The following is a 17,783-nucleotide window of genomic DNA, read 5'->3' on the forward strand; positions in this document are numbered from 1 at the left end:
GGGGAAAAAGCACAAAATCTGCAGTATTAATACATTATAGAACACACTAAACAGGTGCAGTAAATGCAGACGCAATGGAATCTTTATCAAAACCAGCCTCCATCTTTTGATCCGCAATCATCTGTAATTAAATGTGGTTTATCACGTAATTCGGAATCCCTTTGATTTTTCCCCCAGTTCAATGTGACATTTAGTCTGCGATGCAACCCAGGAACCGAGTACGCAGTTATAATCACATAGATGTCTGATTGATACAAAACATCTTACATTTCCCACAAGTATTGTAGGTCTTTTATACTGGGCCTTGAAAACCCCGCACCTACACAAGGAAAAAATTGAGGGCGTACAACAAAGCTCTTTTTTCAATGAGTTTCATAATCATTTTTCATAATAAAAATGTTTGAAGATAATTTTGACTTTAAAATAGTTCTCGTTGGCCTGGTTCTGTGACACAATTTAAAGGAAAAAAATTGTTTTGATCTTATTGTCAATGACTTTTTCACCGACAATAACAGCCTATTCAATTTTTAATACAAGAGAAATAACCAGTTCTCAAACGCAATCATGACCTTCATGCATATTGCGAGGATAACAATTACGTGTATGAGGCAAAGACTAATAATATAAACTCCCACGTTCATAATTGGTTTTATTTGTATGACACTGTCAGTTTCATTACAAAAATACAGGTATACATATATATCCTATAAAAGAAAAAGAAAAAAGTCAAACAGAAAAAACTGACTTTTCAAGTCAGGAACAAAACAGAAAAAAAACCAAGAAAATTCTACTAAAATAAACAAAGTATCTACGGAATAACACGCCAGTAGCATAGAGAGGATAATTACATGTACCTTATCATATAAAATCAATCCAAATTAAGGAACAAAAACCCAATTACTTATCAATATACCTATTTTCTGTTGGTTAGTTTCCAGTAAAAGTAAGAGAAATATATGGAAAAAATAATAATCATACAACTGATTAATATATTCTATCAGTAGTTGCAAGTTAGCAAATACACAATAAATTGGCAGTTAAGAACCAAAGACCAGTTAACATATTATAGTGATTAATGATCATAACCGTGATCATAATCATGATCTTAATCAATCATAATCATGATCAATTATGATTACACAACTGACTAATAATCACCGAGAACATATTGGTAGCAAAAAGAAAATGAGTTTCAAAGCAAATTCTCTCTGAATATTGTACACAAATACACACCGTCTATAGCTGTTCATGGTACATGTAAGCAACTCTAGATCTCTCTCTCAAATTCAAATAGCAATCAAAATATCCCCAAAATCTTAGTAGAATATGAAACACTATCATTTCTCTCTCTCTCTCTCTCTCTCTCTCTCTCTCTCTCTCTCTCTCTCTCTCTCTCTCTCTCTCTCTCTCTCTCTCTCTCACACACACACACACACACATACACACATTAGAATACATTACAGTAACTTATACATGTTTTTAAACTGCACTCATATTAAACCATCTCCCACTAATGTTTGCTACAAATGAAATTACATATACACATATTCTATTTTTTCTTATAATGTAATGAACTTATTCCTTAAACGAAATCTGTTTAATTGATGAGATGGAATTTTGTCTCAGCTTTTCTAACTTTAACAAAGACACTCATTTTACGTTTAATTAAAAAAGTGACGGTTTGATGAATCAATGACAAAGGATTATTCAATATGGAATCCACATCCCTCACTCTTTCTGTGTGATATTTGACAGTCTAAAGATCCCGAAGTAGTTCTTCCTGACGTCACGAACCATGAGCGACAAATCCGAAACTTTCACGTACACCTCGTCATCTTTCCGTAGTTTGAACAGCGCCCCCAAGTGGCTGCTGTACTCCCCCACCACCTGATTGTTCGAGGATTTGCTGACCGTGTTCTGTGCCAGAGTTTCCTCCCCTCCGTTGGGGTAGATGATATTATAGCGACACAGGAAGTGGGAGACGGAATCGGCCCGTGTGCCTCCGCTACTTCCGGAATACAGTTCTAAGAACGACACCTGGCTGTAGACGTAATAGTAGCCGTCAGAGGGCACCACCAGTCTTCCGTGCTGGTATTTCATGTTGCTGATGAAGGCGATGTCTCTGTCGTAAATCCAGTGTGGGACTGAAAAACGGGTGCCTTTTTCTGTTTCAAAAGAAAAAAAATAAAAGTATTCACCTGTACTTAACTCTTCTGTACAAATACTTGTCACATCAATATTTTTCATTTCTATATCATCAGGTAATATAGCGTTGGGCATGTACTATGGTAATATTATATATTATATTCAATTTTTAAACTAATAAAACAGCAACTGTAACTTGTTACAAGAAAATTGGGTGATATAAACATGATATTGTTAACACGATCGAAAACACTTACTATCAAATGATTACATGTACAAATCGTGAAGTCTTTTTGTAGCAACGATAAAAACGATATCACTAGTGAAGTTAAAAGACAAACATGCAAAGCAGTTTTTATTCAGTGCCTTTTGAGGTTTGATTAGTTTTGATAAAAATATATCGAAGTCATCCTAACACTATCTTAAAGTATCTGTTCCTCATATAAAACCACAGGGTACATCGATCAGTCCTTTTACGAATTTCATTTCAATGAACTTTTTCTATCGTTAGACTTAGTAACCATGTATAGGATGATGAGAAAGAATATCAAAAGGCAGATAAAATTGACGACGTCCTCACGTATCATGTTCAAGGATAACTTATCTGCTTGTGCACATTTATCAATTATTTTTTCCAATAATTTTCATTTCAATCTAGTATCTTCAATTCAATTCATGCCAGTTCATGATTTTTTCTTTCAAAACTTACATTTTTCAAAAAATAATGCTGCTAAGCGTTTTATCTTTCTTTTTTTTTAAATTCCTAACGATTAATTTAGCTCTTTGTACAATATGACAAAAAAGAAAAGGATTGTTGCCTACAAAAAAAATAAATAAATTGTATCTCATATCATTCTAACAAAAATGTGGCTCCTTTAAAAATTCGAAAATACTCAGAATAAATTGAAATAAATACGGTTGAATATACCGGCAATGTCCTTTGCAATTGAACATTTTGCAATTACAAGAAAATTTGTCACAACAACTCTATTCTTCTGGTCATTATAAAGATGATCATTACATTGTCTCATGATTTTAATATTTCTCATTATTACGAGTTAAAATATATAATCCAAGGTATCCCTTTTCGTCCTTTAAAATATTAACCAACTGAGCCCAATCAAACTGATTAAAAAAAACAAAAGAGAAGAAATCTACCATGGTTATCCTCCAGGTGCTCCAATGAGCCGAGAAGATGGGCCGCCGTCTGATGCGTTCCCACGGAAACCAGCTCCCCTGTCACTGGGATGTTACCTATAAATAAAAACATACTGATTAATCAGTACTATGTCCGACTGCTGTCTTAATTAGTATGTTATATCTAATATGTAAATATTTCTTAAAGTACAAGTAAAGAGAAAATATCTTGTTCTAGTTTAGAACCATTTTAACAAGAGCTTGGACTTTGGGTAGTTGTGTCAAACAGCGATGTTACGTAGGTCTGTCCATCTCATTGTAGGCCACTCACTCATGGCTCTTTGAAATCAACAAGATTTGTCTGGCTTTTGAGCGTAGACTACGCAGTCAGTGCATATTTCGCTTGAAACTGCGTCATTTTTAACTTGTTTTGACGCAAATAGATAGCTACATGTACGTCCAACCGAAAGTCCAAGGTCTTGTTAAAATAGTTCTATCATATACATATGTACATGTAAACATGTAGCATGTAAATCTTATTTTTTTTAAACAGTTCAAAGAGTACACGTATATGTATATCGGCAGAATTTAATCTCTTTATTTACATGTATCTTTTTGGTTATATTTGTTTAATCCAGTGTATCTTGATGTCAATTAAATATGATGCCAAAATAATTCTGAAAAGGCAAATCCAAAATATAATTCCAATCAGTTAATCACATATCTCAATATCGACAGCATATAATACAGATCTTATTGACGGAAACCGTTTGGAATGACTGCACACGCTGGGTGTGTTTTTTGTGAGCAACTGTTTGTAAACAACTGCTGGGTCGCGTCAATGTCCTTATTATGGCTGTTTTAATTTAGCAGGCTGTTTTTTTTTAAATTAAAAAAAAAAACCTTTTAAAGTCATAGGCCTCTAGATATTAACAATCTTTAGAAACAGATATGTATGTAGATTCACGGAATGTGTATTGCGAGCTCGGTGCATTAACTCTGGTCATTGATTTCATATCAATCCTCATCAACTTAAATACACCCAGAGTAGCAGGCCCAAAGCGGGCCCCGTGTTATTGTATTGAATGAATGAAGCAATTTATCTGCCAAATGAACGTAATGATACTTTAATTGAAATTCTGACTTTTTCTTCCTCTCGGAGAACGCTGTTGCAATCTTTTATTAAAGTTAACACCCTGCGATTAACGGTAGCGGTTTGATTTCAATTCCATCAGTGTGGCTAAATTGATAGACAAATCCCCTTCGATATCAACCATCGCCATGCCCAAGCCAAATTAAGTTTCAGAGGAACCTACTTAGTAAGAATATGACTAAAGACATTAAATTATATTACAATTGTAACTTTTCAATGGTAACGTGCGTTGCTAGATAGCGTACAAAAGCACACGAAATCAAGGAATGAGATTTTGGTTGGCATTTTTTTTTTCCACGATTGCACATTTCATCTGATCAGTCATTAAAGTTTGTCCGTGGGCCATATACTGAACAGCAACAATGACAAACTTAATGTCATATGTTACTACCGACTGTACTTAGCTATCGTTATGGGACAATACACTTCGTTGACTTTTTTATGCTACAGTGGCAATGTGCATGTGTATCGCAGATGTTATTTACAATGTACTTTTTTTTACTGAAACAGTAACATAGACGAATTTTGATGGACGTGTTTGTTAAAAAAGTCAAACCCACGTAGATTTATTGTCTGTCAAACAATTTCAGAATTTATGACATTGATGTAAAATATAAAGCTTTCACAATACACAGATCTAAGCGTGAGGGTCTGCACTTTCTCTCCATAAAATCACCACGTTACAAAGCGAACCTCTTTACGCCATATCAACTCGCAACATCCGCCGCAAAAAAGAGAGACAAAATGCCAGATATTTTTTGCTCTCTGAAGCTGTTTTAAGTCAAATGTCGAGTGAAAGAGAACAGAAATATCGTGTTTTGCACAGTTACGATTCATTTAACACAGAGATTGTAGCTTTAACGTCTGCTTTGTGTAAATACAAATGTATATCCTTTACTGTTCACATCTCAAAAATTCTGGACCAAAATACTAACACTTGGGCATTTTAAACACAGGAACTCGGTAGATCGCTAATTTTTAGTTATTTTAAAAATTCAGATGGAGACAAAGGGATATATTTTGCCATTGTCAGAGAGAGATATTTTTCCCGTTTTTATGAAAGGCACTTGTAGAACTGCATGTAGAACAAATAAGATTTTTCGTACCCGCATTCTCCGTCAAATTAGCGTTGTTCTAGATTCAGAGACTACCTTTATTGATTAGAACATATGGTCCTGAATTACCGTATCCATGGCGATAGCGTAAATGAGACGGAGACGAAATTAATCTTTGTCGCTACGGTTTGATGAAATGATTTTATTTGCAACGACTTGGCTAATTAGCAGAAGTACTGTTCCAATATTGTCAGAGCTTTCAACAAGTTTGTACGATGATGCGTCAAATGAATACCACGCATCCACCTGACTTATCATGTGACTACATTGAACAAACCAGGAACTATATATGGGGACATCGCGCACATTTTTATTTGATAAGCAATCAGTACTCTTTACCGCTATTCGCGTCAACTACTGGACATCTCGGCTTATTTCGTTCAGAAAAAAAATAATTGCGACATTACAAAAATAGATTTCCGTATCTTAATGCGGAATCATTACACCCCAACCCCCCACCGCCAAGAAAAAATTCTCACAACAGGGTACATTGAATATATATCAACGGTTCCCAGAGAACCAGACATCGTTCGTTATCTTTTAACCCAGGCCTTCACATTACACCAAAAATTCAATAATTATCAAATCAAAGTCAAAGATTTTTTTTATTCTAAGAATTTAGAAGACATTTTCAGCGACCCATCAGAAATTATCTACAATCCGCAAGAAAAGTGTCATGTGATCGCACTTCTTTACAATGACTACTTGTATCTGTTTGTAAAATACACCTCCAACAAGCTTGTTTTTGTCTTGTCTCAGTGCACGGGTTCTGTATGGAAAACAGATGGTCATTATGTTGAAACAGAAGCTTGGTTCTAAGATCTGTCTTTTAGATTAGCTAGAGAGTCGTTTAGGAACAACAGACGAAACGCTTCGTTCTTATAACTGTGGGTCGATATTCCACAAGTTTCCTATTCTCGTACATTGACGACTCAAAAGTTCCAGGGTGCAACAAAGTATAGGAAATGTTTTGAAAACTCATAACATTAAGTTGCACTATTCTGCCAGCTTTTGAAACAGAGAAAACTCGGTCATAACTCCAACAAACGACAGACTGCATATAAGCCCCAAGGCTGGCGATAACTGCTCTATTCTCAAAAAATGAGATTCTCAAAATTTATTTTTACTTAATTTTTCAAATTTCTGCTCTCCCCTTTTACACATCATGTGTATGGAATGCAATCAAGCCCCTGTTTTTCCTATTCAAGCTGTTCGATGCAGCTATTTAATGACTGAACATAAGTTTGCTTGGTTCAAAAGATTTTATATACTTTATACACTAGCATTTTACAGGATTGGCAGGGTTTTTTTTTTAAATAAATTGTTCAATTATATTGGGGAATGGTTTGTGCAAAGTTTTCATCATTGCTAAGTGAAGTCCATGGGTGTCTTTAGATGCATGTTCATGTATAAATCCGTTGTTTTGAAAGCATGTGAAAAGATAATCCAAAATGTCCAAAATATTTTTCTTTTAAAATTTTTTGTTGAATTGGGTACTATTGTTTGATGTTTGAGAATGTGGCAAACATCAAAATACACCTTAAGAACCGAGAGACATACAAAAGTGGGCAAGTCATTATATGTGTACACAAATGTATGCCAAAAATTTTGGTAGGCAAAAATCTCTATACTTAATCATCGTAATTTCTGCGTGAATCTAGAAGGGGACCCTCCTTGAATATTCAAACTTATCAAATTCCCTCGTAAAATTGCTAACATTGCCCCCCCCCCCCCCACCCCGGCCCCTTGCAATCACATTTATCCCTTCGACCCCCCCCCCCCTTTCCACGAGGAGAGAATTCTGAATCCCCGCTTGACCCATGAAAGTCTTTGTTAACATTACAATTTTTCGACCCCTATTATTGTCAACTTCAAACCCTGACAACACATATTCAAACTCGTGGTTTTGGATAACGGTGTTTGATCAACATTTAACACTTTACATGTACAGGGACAAAAGGGTGAAAGAGAATTTATTAGATACCTGTCTCTTTTTGAGGAAGGCAGTTTAGAGGTTTTCCGGGCGCTGTTTAGCTTTTAAAACGTGGTATAAATATACACTATTTACATTTTAAATTGTCATCCGTCCTATACAAAAGCGTTTTGAGTCCACCATTGTAGAGATTTCATATATCGAGAATTTCAAAAGCGCCCTAAACAGGTCAAAACCACGAAGAAGAAAAAAATACAATAACAAATTTAAAACTCAAAAGTCAATAAGTAAAACCAATGAAGCGCGTCAAAACATTTATATATCGGATATTTCTTTCCATCTTATCTTTAACTTATCATTCCAAGCAGCCATCTAACAAGTTAAGCCATTTGAAAAATATATAGGTATCTTATGCATTTTTTTTTTTAAAAACCTGAAAGTGAGTTGGCTCTCTTTCAAATTTTCGCACAACGGACCGAAAAATAATAATCTATCGATTCAGAATTTCGAACTTTTTTCTCGTCCCTTTTTAAAATAACACCAAGATTTTCAATTTCAAATGTAATGTAATTGGTAAATCTTCTTCTTTAATCAACTCATTTTTCCCAGCGTCAAAGAAAGGCACCAGATTCCAGGCATAGAGAATCATGACATTAAGTGCCGTAATCTAACCAGAACTTTAACTTAGAGAGCCTCGTCCAATGTTTATTCTCTTATTAAGATGTTGGTGCCTCGTCTTAAATGCTGGTATTTCATATTTATTTTGTAATAGCACACCGGCTATCTTTTGCTCCTCTAAGAGATCTAATCGAAATCAAACTCAAGATGAACGAAAAAAATCACCAAATAATTAAATCCACAACTCGAGAGTGTTAAAGACCAATCCCCCAGAATTATTAGGACAAATAAATCAGTAATTCAAATGTAAAGGGATAAAAACATTTACATTTCAAAAATCATCCAAATATTTGTTGTCTGTCTATGGAAATATCGAAGTGTAGGAAAGGTATCTGTAACCATGCCAACAGAATACCTTCTTTGAACTATAGGCAAATTCTATTTAAAAAATCTACAATTTTATTTTGAGGAAAAAATATGAGTAAGAACAAATTTATAAGAAGAAGGGTATGCAATTTATTTTCAATGCATACATGTATTTGCAAAAAACATCATACATGTTTTACTAGATCCTTAAAAGGAATCATTAAAAAAACAACCCAAGATTAAACGCCAAAAAACACGAATCCCAAATTACTAGAATAATTCAAACAACATTAGATCGATGAATGTCTTTGTAAATGAATCAAGGAAACTAGTTTTAAACAGCATTAATGGAAATCAATCGCAGTTTTGGGTTGCCTCCGTGAGAGAAATCAGCAAGCATCATTTGATGTTGTCAACGGCTTTTACATTCCAGAGAGCAAAAAGCTAAATAACGGAGCCTTCTCAAAGAAGACCCATAAATCCCCGGATCCTTCAACCGTCGTTACAACGTTCATAACACGGCACAAGCTTAATTAAACACAATCTAATTTAGGTTGCTTTTCCTATCAAAGGCCTCAGTTAACCAAGAGGTTTGGGTAACAATATGAAGTATCTAATTTTGTGTCGTATCAATATTGATCAGACGGCAGCGTGACAAAGCTAAGCAATAACAAACAATCAAGCCCCTGAAAGCACTATACTCTGTACTTGTGGCAAGCAGTCGTATTATGACAAGACTCTTTGAGATATATCGACTTGAGGAAGGAATCTGTAATGGAGTGAAGTTATCTCCCCTTGAAGTAACTCTTCAGTCAGACGTGATGGCGTCTGTATAAAGCTTACCTTTAGCCGATTCTTCTCTGTATCGTTTTTCTATGAACTGAAAATAAAAATAACGTCATCAGTAACTCAGCTAAAATAGGCAAAATTTGTGTACATGTTATTTCGTTCTTAAGTAAGTTTAGATTTCTAAAAAAACTGAATTTAAGTTCATGTTGAACTGTAGTAATGAATGTCCTAAATTCAGCTTTACGTCATGAAAGAATGTTTTATGGTTGTTGTGCGAACGTTATGGTCGCATATCTGATAAATGTGTGCATTTCGAGGATAAAATACATAAATATACACATCAAATCTTTGTACAAAACACATAAATTTTAAACGCCAAAAGTTTTTGGTATATCGTAATAAAAATAGACATCTCATTTTGCTAATTTTCAACAAGATTCTCGGTCATTTGCGGCTTTTAGTGACGTCTTGTTCTATTAATGAACGGAAGTCAGCCGCCAAACGTCAGCTTTTAACGACAGCCATCTACGGCGCATCATTAAACGCTATGTCGACGCTGATTTCCAAAGTCGTTTGCAGATAAGTCTAAAATCGATACAATGCTTTTATGTTTCACTCAAGGGGTTTAGGAAGAAAATGTAAGTCTATTTAATGGAATCGATAAAAACAGTCATGCCAAATCTCGGCAATGCATTGTCCGCCATTGCCTACCCCCTTGTTGCACAGATTACGTCCCATGACACATAGAGAAAAAATTAAGCAGGAGAGAAAAGTCAACGTTAACAATCCTAAACTTGTAGTACATAGAATTTATAAACGTCTTTTTTCAATATCTTTAACCGGGCAACGTTAGTGAATATGTTTTCTGTTAGGAACGAACACTGAACAAATACCCGCCGTGTATGGAATATCCCATGGGTGGTGCGACAATTGCAGTAGGTTAATCACTCTATTGTAACGGGAACACGGCAGATTTCACGTTTCTGTTATCTAAATATAAAAGGCCAAAAGCCTCTTCAGGGTTGTGTTGGGACAGCAACTGCAATTAATTTGGTGGGTAATTTGAAGAGATGCACTTTAAGATGTAATTCTAGCCCATTACGTCACACCCGATTCGTTGTTCCAATATAATCCTACCATATCAAAGAATTGTTTCCGTTACGAAAAAAAAAATCGAAGTAAAAAAAAACCTACGGTATAGGTAATATTGATATTAGTTTCTTGTATAGGTAATAAGATTGATGATGAAAGCAGTATTGTGTGGGTAATAAAGTTAGTAATTAATTTTATCGAGTATAATATCTTCCAGATTAGCTTTTGCATGACATTCTTAATTAAATATTGTTGATGAGAGAAAGAGAGAGAAGGAGGAAGAGAGACAACATCTTTTTTTGGGGGAAATTAATTAAAACTATCATAAAAATCTGTGGAATAGAGATTATTCGCTATAGTGGGGTTAATTTGGGTTTGTTCCATCGACGAACGGTAGACCCCCCCCCCCCCCCTTTCCTCCTATTGTTATGACGTGGTTGTAAGGGTGTATATGATAATTATGACAAGATGGATGTCAAACTTAACAGGAAACAAAAACACACACAGACAGAGATGCCATGGTGGAAAATGAAAACCACATGACGATGAAAATTCTGCAGCAGAAGTAGGAAAAAGCTCTCCAATAGTACAAGGGTTATGTAAGACTTGTCAAATCAAATAATAAAACAAAACTGTGATGGAAAGAAGTCACTTGTTGCTTCTATTTTCTACTGTGTAGATTTTAAAGCATCATTCTCTTATGCATATAAACTAAAAAAAAAAACTATCGTTCTTAAAATTGGTAAAACCTCTTAAACTCAGCATTGATTTCATATTTGTTCTGGCTTGGGTTTTAAAATGAAGATTTACTTTCGCTTTATCCCATCAGTGATTTTTGCACAATAAAATAGGAAAAGGAGACGACATGAATTTTAAAATTCCCCAGTTGTTATAGATCAATGGTTGTCTGATATCGATAGATGTATTTACCCTGTATTTACTTGTTTTACAGGCTTAAATCTTTAGAGCTTTGCAATGCATAAAAAACTTTAAATTCACAAAGGGTGCGTGTTAAATCGCGCAGTGCATGACTTGAGCGGGCCTGTTCCTAAAGTGCACGTACCGTTTGTCATAAGTCTCAATCTATCTTCTGCTGTTTTTCTTTACCTCGAAAGCTCTTTTTTCGAATTTTGTCTGTCTCTTAGTTATACCCTCTTTCGTTGCCGTTGAACGAAAGTGAAGTAAAATAAATTGACTGTACGCCAATATATAATTAAACGCTTTTCTAAAACGTTATTCAGAAATTCTATATCTTCCTTCGAGATAATAAAGCATCAAAGAATTTGATATTTGGACTCCCGTCAGCTTGTCCTGTAATTCTTGAAATGATGACGTGATATTACAATTCTATAGGGCATTATTTAAGAAAATGCAGAGTCAAGGATTGCTTGTAGTTACAAAAATCAAGGAACGACATGATTGTATAACAATATTATAGCATATCCGTAGAACTTGGTACAAATGAACAAATATATGAATTAATTCTTTCTGATATTCCTGACATGTACATAATGTCTATATAATTATTATATATACATAGGACCTACACACAGGTCCATTTACATGAAATAAATCGTGGCCAGATGTGGTTTTTGTGCAATTCACAACAAGGGAAAGGATAAGATATCTGTCATAAACGACAGGCGCAAAAATCTAAAACGTGCACAATTGCAGATTGTAAATGAATGATGATGCACTACATACATGTATATCAGTCTAGCAAATATTGTTATTCAGAAACGGTCACTTTTGAAGATATTTTAAGCTTTAGAGATATGACCAATGAACTACGGCGTGTTTTTTTTTCAACCGTGTGAACGATAATTGATAAAATGCCCTCGACGCCATAAAACGTTCACAATTCAATTAACTCTGTTTGATAATATTTTCAATCAAATCCTATATCCTCGTTTTCTGATTCTACATACTAAGGCAAATGAATCAATTTAACCAAATCGCCAAAGAAAAATTTCATTAGGGTAACTTATTTCGCCATGAAAACCAAAGACAAAATCTCTGAAAAATTCAATATTTTGGTTATAATCCCAAAACATCCACCAATTCCATTTTCCTGCCGAGATTTTTATGCACGAGACCGGGGCACGGGGGAGCGATTGTCAGAAGGAATTAACGACGATTCGCGTTCGCCCCCAGTGGTCCAATACAGTAGGAGAAGTCGAATAAAAACCTCGAATGAACATCTGATAGAAAAACATGGTTTTCTACTCGCGTCAGAAACTGATTTGATATTGTACATACGGCCTGAAAACTATACAGAAATTTAAACAATTTCGACAAAGTAATGGGCCCGGCAGATAAACATGTTCTTATAACTAACGAGTCTGAAAATCCCAGGTGGTTAGCAAGGGTTACACTAGGGGAATCAGAGTTAAGTCTGAATCAAAGAAATCAAACCACAACGAACGATTAAACGCAGCGCTTAAAGCGGCATATCCCGTCATGACGTAAAGACGTTATCATGCGTCATTTGATTTAGGAGTTTTGGGATGCACTTTTATACATAAAACTGGGATTTAGCATACAATGCAGATGTTTCTCATACTTGAATTCATTTTTAGACAAATGCAGAACTATTCATTGTAGATGAATTCTAAGGAGAATACACCAACTGCTTTGTCTTTTTAAGATTATATCAAATGTAATATTTTTTTTTTTAAAAAGGCGATATCTAGACTTAGCTGCAGAGCTTTAGTTTTACGGGAAAATCGAGTTAATGGTTCACGTTCCATCAACCCGAATTTCCCATAGAGTTACAGTTCTGCAGCTAGATCTAGACTTTGCTTAAAATGTCTGAAAATGTCCGTGTTGTTTCTTCATTCATATCTTTTGGTAAATACATGTATAGAAATAAGCTTCCGGTATAAACATGATTTTATGGCTTAACATGTATTAGACACGTCATTTGAGTTCCATGTATATAGAAATAAGCTTCCGGTATAAACATGATTTCATGGCTTAACATGTATTAGACACGTCATTTGAGTTCCGTGTATTTGAAATGGAATATTAAGGAAAGCACATTATAATACTGTTAGACATAAAGTATTTATGCGTAAGCCCTTATAATAAACAAAACGGTTTGTAATATGTCAATGTTAATCCTTATAATCCATCGGATTATTGGATGAATCCATATTATCTTGAACTTAAAAGGTGACACTTCTCCTTTTTATCAAAATGAATATGTCTCTTCATTTATATTGGATTAATTCTTACATCGGATTAACATAATGTACTGTAATAGATTATCATTATGTGATATATTAATCATGTATACTACTGGTTAAAATGGGATCATCGCGGAAATACGGGATTAAATAAGTAGCTGGTCATGTACAAGTAGATACATGTCAAACTATTTAAAAAGTCTTTTAAAATTAGTTCTGTGACATCGCAAAACTGAACACCCACATTTTCAATCCTCCTGTCATTATTAGTTTTAAATTTCCTATCCCATTAGCCTGCACCCAAAGATTTCAAACACAAAAGGTTGTGCCCCGTATTTAGAGTTTGGTGTACCAAAGAATTTCATTATATACCTGCATTGAAACGAGAGTGTTGCAAACCAACTGTGAAAAGATGTTGGTGGCAATTTCTTAATTCGCCTGTTAATCTAATCTATTTATAATGCAAATGTTTGTGCATGTTGCAGATAGACCATCTCTTTGTTTTTAACTCCTTTATGTAGCGGTATTGTGATCTGTAACATATTTTGAGATATGCGGCAACACATGCTAATCACGAACAGAAGCCGACGTGCTATGTATATTACATTATCCTATCAAACTTGTCTGGTTGCAGGAAATGTAGATTATTAATTTGCTTTGGAAACATGTGATATTAACTTGAAAAATTTCTATTTTTTCTGGGTTATTGCGTTTGTTTTAAAATCAACAAATATTGCTTCATTTTTAACCGCTTTTCAACACGCCATAATCAAAGCGTCGAAAAACAGATGGGGAGCAAAATTTGAGGCAAATTTCAGTCTGTTTTATATCAGAAAACTTGCATATCAATCACGCATATGCTGTAGTTTGAGATAAGTAAGCCGTTATATAAATTGAGAACGTTTGTTTGAATTGGGTAGAAGTATTGATTCGCCACATTAAAGAAAGACAGGTTGCAATTTTATCGTATGTCAGTCCGTTTTATTGACAAGACTGTTGTAATCTTTCCTGCATTTAAAGTAAAAAATAGATTTTTATTGGAGAGCGGAATATACGTCTAGATGCAAGCAATCGTCTGTCGCTATAAATACAGACACATGAAAACTCGCAGATTTTTATACAGATTTAAAGCTGCAGTTATTGACGAAATATACACACATGATATCCGAAAATCAAGAAAAACTGATGGTGCATGTCTGCAATATTCCATATTCTCTTTCATGTTCTATTTTCCCAGTTAAAATATCCGTTTTCCCCTCTTTATTCAAAGCTATTGACCAGTTCAAACAAAAATTCGCCAATACGTTCATTGAAGTAATATAGTAGCAGTTCGATTATTAACACGTGCTGCTGCTAAGCTGAATCAATGTGTGGTTTTTGTTTTTCGGTTGATACATGTAGTAACACTATATAATGGATTTACAAGATACAGTATTTGGATAGACAATCACTGCTTGGCCGCCTCATTACAGCCTGTTTCGATCCTCCCCTATTGTCTGAAGCCGAGAATGAAAAGGTTGCGATTGATTAATCTGGCAGCTATACTCAATTGGCAAACCCCTAACGAATCTGGCTGTCAACACCCGTGAAAATAATAAAGTCCTTCCATATTGACTGGCAATTTTTCGCCACCATCACTTTAATAATGTCAGGGGATTTCATATTTACCATGCCCAATTTGTGACTAATTCGTGATTTTTTCCCCATAGTTTCATTATACAAACTGCTTCATAAATAGGGGTCCATGAACTTAAAAAACCTATTAGTGACATTTACAAAACAAGGCAAAACTCTAATGAACATTAAAGAGTGGTCGCTTTATAAATGTTAAGTATGTTTAGATGTAAGATAAAAGAGGGGGGAAAGTTCCGTTTTATGAAGGCGAAAACCTCGTTAAAATTTTACGATCAACGTACGATCAATGACCAGCTAAGAATTATTCTACAAGAACAATATTGAGGCACCCTGACATATACATTAAGCCGGGAGTCCACGGGAAAAAAAAAGTCAACGCCCAAAACAGAAACTGCACGGGCTGCTCGGGATAAGTTGACACTCGTGAAAATCTATCACGGACTTCGTGAGTTCAATTTCTATATCAATTTCCACGCTAAAATCACGACAATATCTATTCTGTAATGTGACTCATATTCAATAATTTAAATAGCACGGCACACAACTACATTGCAACTGTATCTTTGATGATTTAAAAAAAGAAGAAGAAATGCGCATAACTATCAACGGAGAAAATCAAATTCATAAAAAACAAACTTAATGTTAAGAAAAACAGTGAAATCAATATCGATATATCATAAAGCTCATAAAATTTAAATAGAATCGAACAGTTTAAATGCTTGCCCGAAGCCGTTTCATTTAGTGTTACTGTCAACTATAAAAATGAAACAGGAAAAGAAAAAGGGAATGACATGTACATTAAAGTATTTATGCCCCCACTTGTGAAATACTTCAAAGTTATGAGTATCAAAGCTAGAGAGACGGCGTAAACTATAAGGAAAAATACGGCAATTTACATTTTACTTCTAACTTAGAAATATACACGAGTTTGTTTACACTGATGTCAAGTACACATATTTCATGTCAGATTTCTCACCCGTGTGTGTTTGTAAGAGGATTGCAGAGATTTTCGAACGCCTGCTGAGAATTCCACACACAGCAAGGGCGACATAACGGAGTCGCAGAACGGATGTGCACCAGAAACTCAAGGGCACTTTTATCCAAAAAGTATAAACAGAGAGAGAGAGAGAGAGAGAGAGAGAGAGAGAGAGAGAGAGAGAGAGAGATTTTGTCAGTTACAGAAATTCGACAGAAACTCTATGATTTCAATGAAAAATGTTATAAACTGAACCTTAGAAATTCGACAGAAACTCTATGATTTCAATGAAAAATGTTATAAACTGAACATTACCTGAGAGAGAGAGAGAGAGAGAGAGAGAGAGAGAGAGAGAGAGAGAGAGAGAGAGAGAGAGAGAGAGTTTGAGAGTTTTGACTTGACTTACCAATTCCAACATCAGCAGTAATTCTGATGGAGTTTCTACACAACACATTTCCACATTTTCTTCGAACTTCCTGGCGAATTTGTCCAGAATTTCATTCTCTTCCGCACTTGGTCCCGACCTAATGTTCATACAGGGTACACAAAGTTCATTGTTCTTCAGCATGGCCGAAATCTGTTCCCCTACCTTGGGTTTGTGTTCATGATTAATCAAGTCATGACTTAATTTACCAAAAAGGACAGCTACCACAATTATCAGTATCAAAATCCCTGTCACTACAACCGCTGTTAATCCATACAAATATCTCCTAAGTCTTAGATATTCACTCTGTAGTAGTTCCAACCTAAAGTTTGGACAGTCCATTTTTGTTGGTTTCCCGTTATTGTAGAGATCGTTCGGTTTCACGCCATTCCTCAGTAATACGTCGTAACTCTCTGGCTCCTGATCTTCAGACATGTTTTTGATATCCTCTGACATTTTCCCCCTTCGACACGGTTAATATACACGCCCGGTCTCTATTGGTGAAACCAGCGTTTGAATCAATTACATGTGTTTCTGTCCGTTAGATAGCGAGAGAGAGAGAGAAAAACCGATTTTTTTCCGAGGAAGTAAATCGCCAGCTATAGCGACAACCACTGCACGATAAATACAGGAATCTCGTTCTCCGTTCGCGATAGTCTCTCGTTACGTGATTTAAACTTTTGAAAATGTAGATGTGTACACACAGTCAATATATGTACGCGCACACTCCCGATAACGATAGCTCATTGAGTTATTCACGTATTGTTGTGTACACCGTCTAATGCTACCAATACACACGTGGTTGTCTGTTTATCCAATAGATTCTCTCAGCGTAAATTTATTCAATCTCTTCCATGCAAACTCCCAATATTAAATGGAACCTGGTGCTTATACACTCAAATACCCCTCTTAATATTGTTTAAAGATTAGATTATTCAATTCATAACCAAATCACGGGCGTAAAATTCGTTGCTTTTGTTATAAGCACACACACACAATGCGATTTTTCATAGATGAATGAATACACGTACGTTTCTTTTCAAAAGAACCGAACATGCATTCTAACGGGTTTCTTTCAGACCTTTACTTATATCTTATCAATGGCACATTATTTGCTTTAAATATTTGACAAAAGGGGTTCGAATTCTGTAAGAAAAGCTGATTACTGGCTTAACAGGCTGATCTAACGTACAAAGACTTTTAAGAATCCAA

The 17,783-nt window shown here is 35.1% G+C and overlaps 1 protein-coding gene across 1 annotated transcript; it reads right to left on the bottom strand.

The window, feature by feature from the left end:
• Positions 1 to 629: 629 nt before the first annotated feature.
• Positions 630 to 17,496, bottom strand: LOC128182601 (tumor necrosis factor-like). Its single transcript, XM_052851324.1, has 4 exons — positions 16,554 to 17,496; positions 9,311 to 9,347; positions 3,304 to 3,399; positions 630 to 2,165 (listed from the first exon to the last, which is right to left on the bottom strand). Exons 1-4 carry the CDS (start codon positions 17,025 to 17,027, stop codon positions 1,729 to 1,731), a joined length of 1,044 nt encoding a protein of 347 aa, XP_052707284.1. The 5' UTR covers positions 17,028 to 17,496; the 3' UTR covers positions 630 to 1,728.
• Between the last annotated feature and the right edge of the window lie 287 nt (positions 17,497 to 17,783).

The sequence above is a fragment of the Crassostrea angulata genome, chromosome 4, assembly GCF_025612915.1.
Source record: "Crassostrea angulata isolate pt1a10 chromosome 4, ASM2561291v2, whole genome shotgun sequence".
NCBI classification, from domain to species: domain Eukaryota; kingdom Metazoa; phylum Mollusca; class Bivalvia; order Ostreida; family Ostreidae; genus Magallana; species Magallana angulata.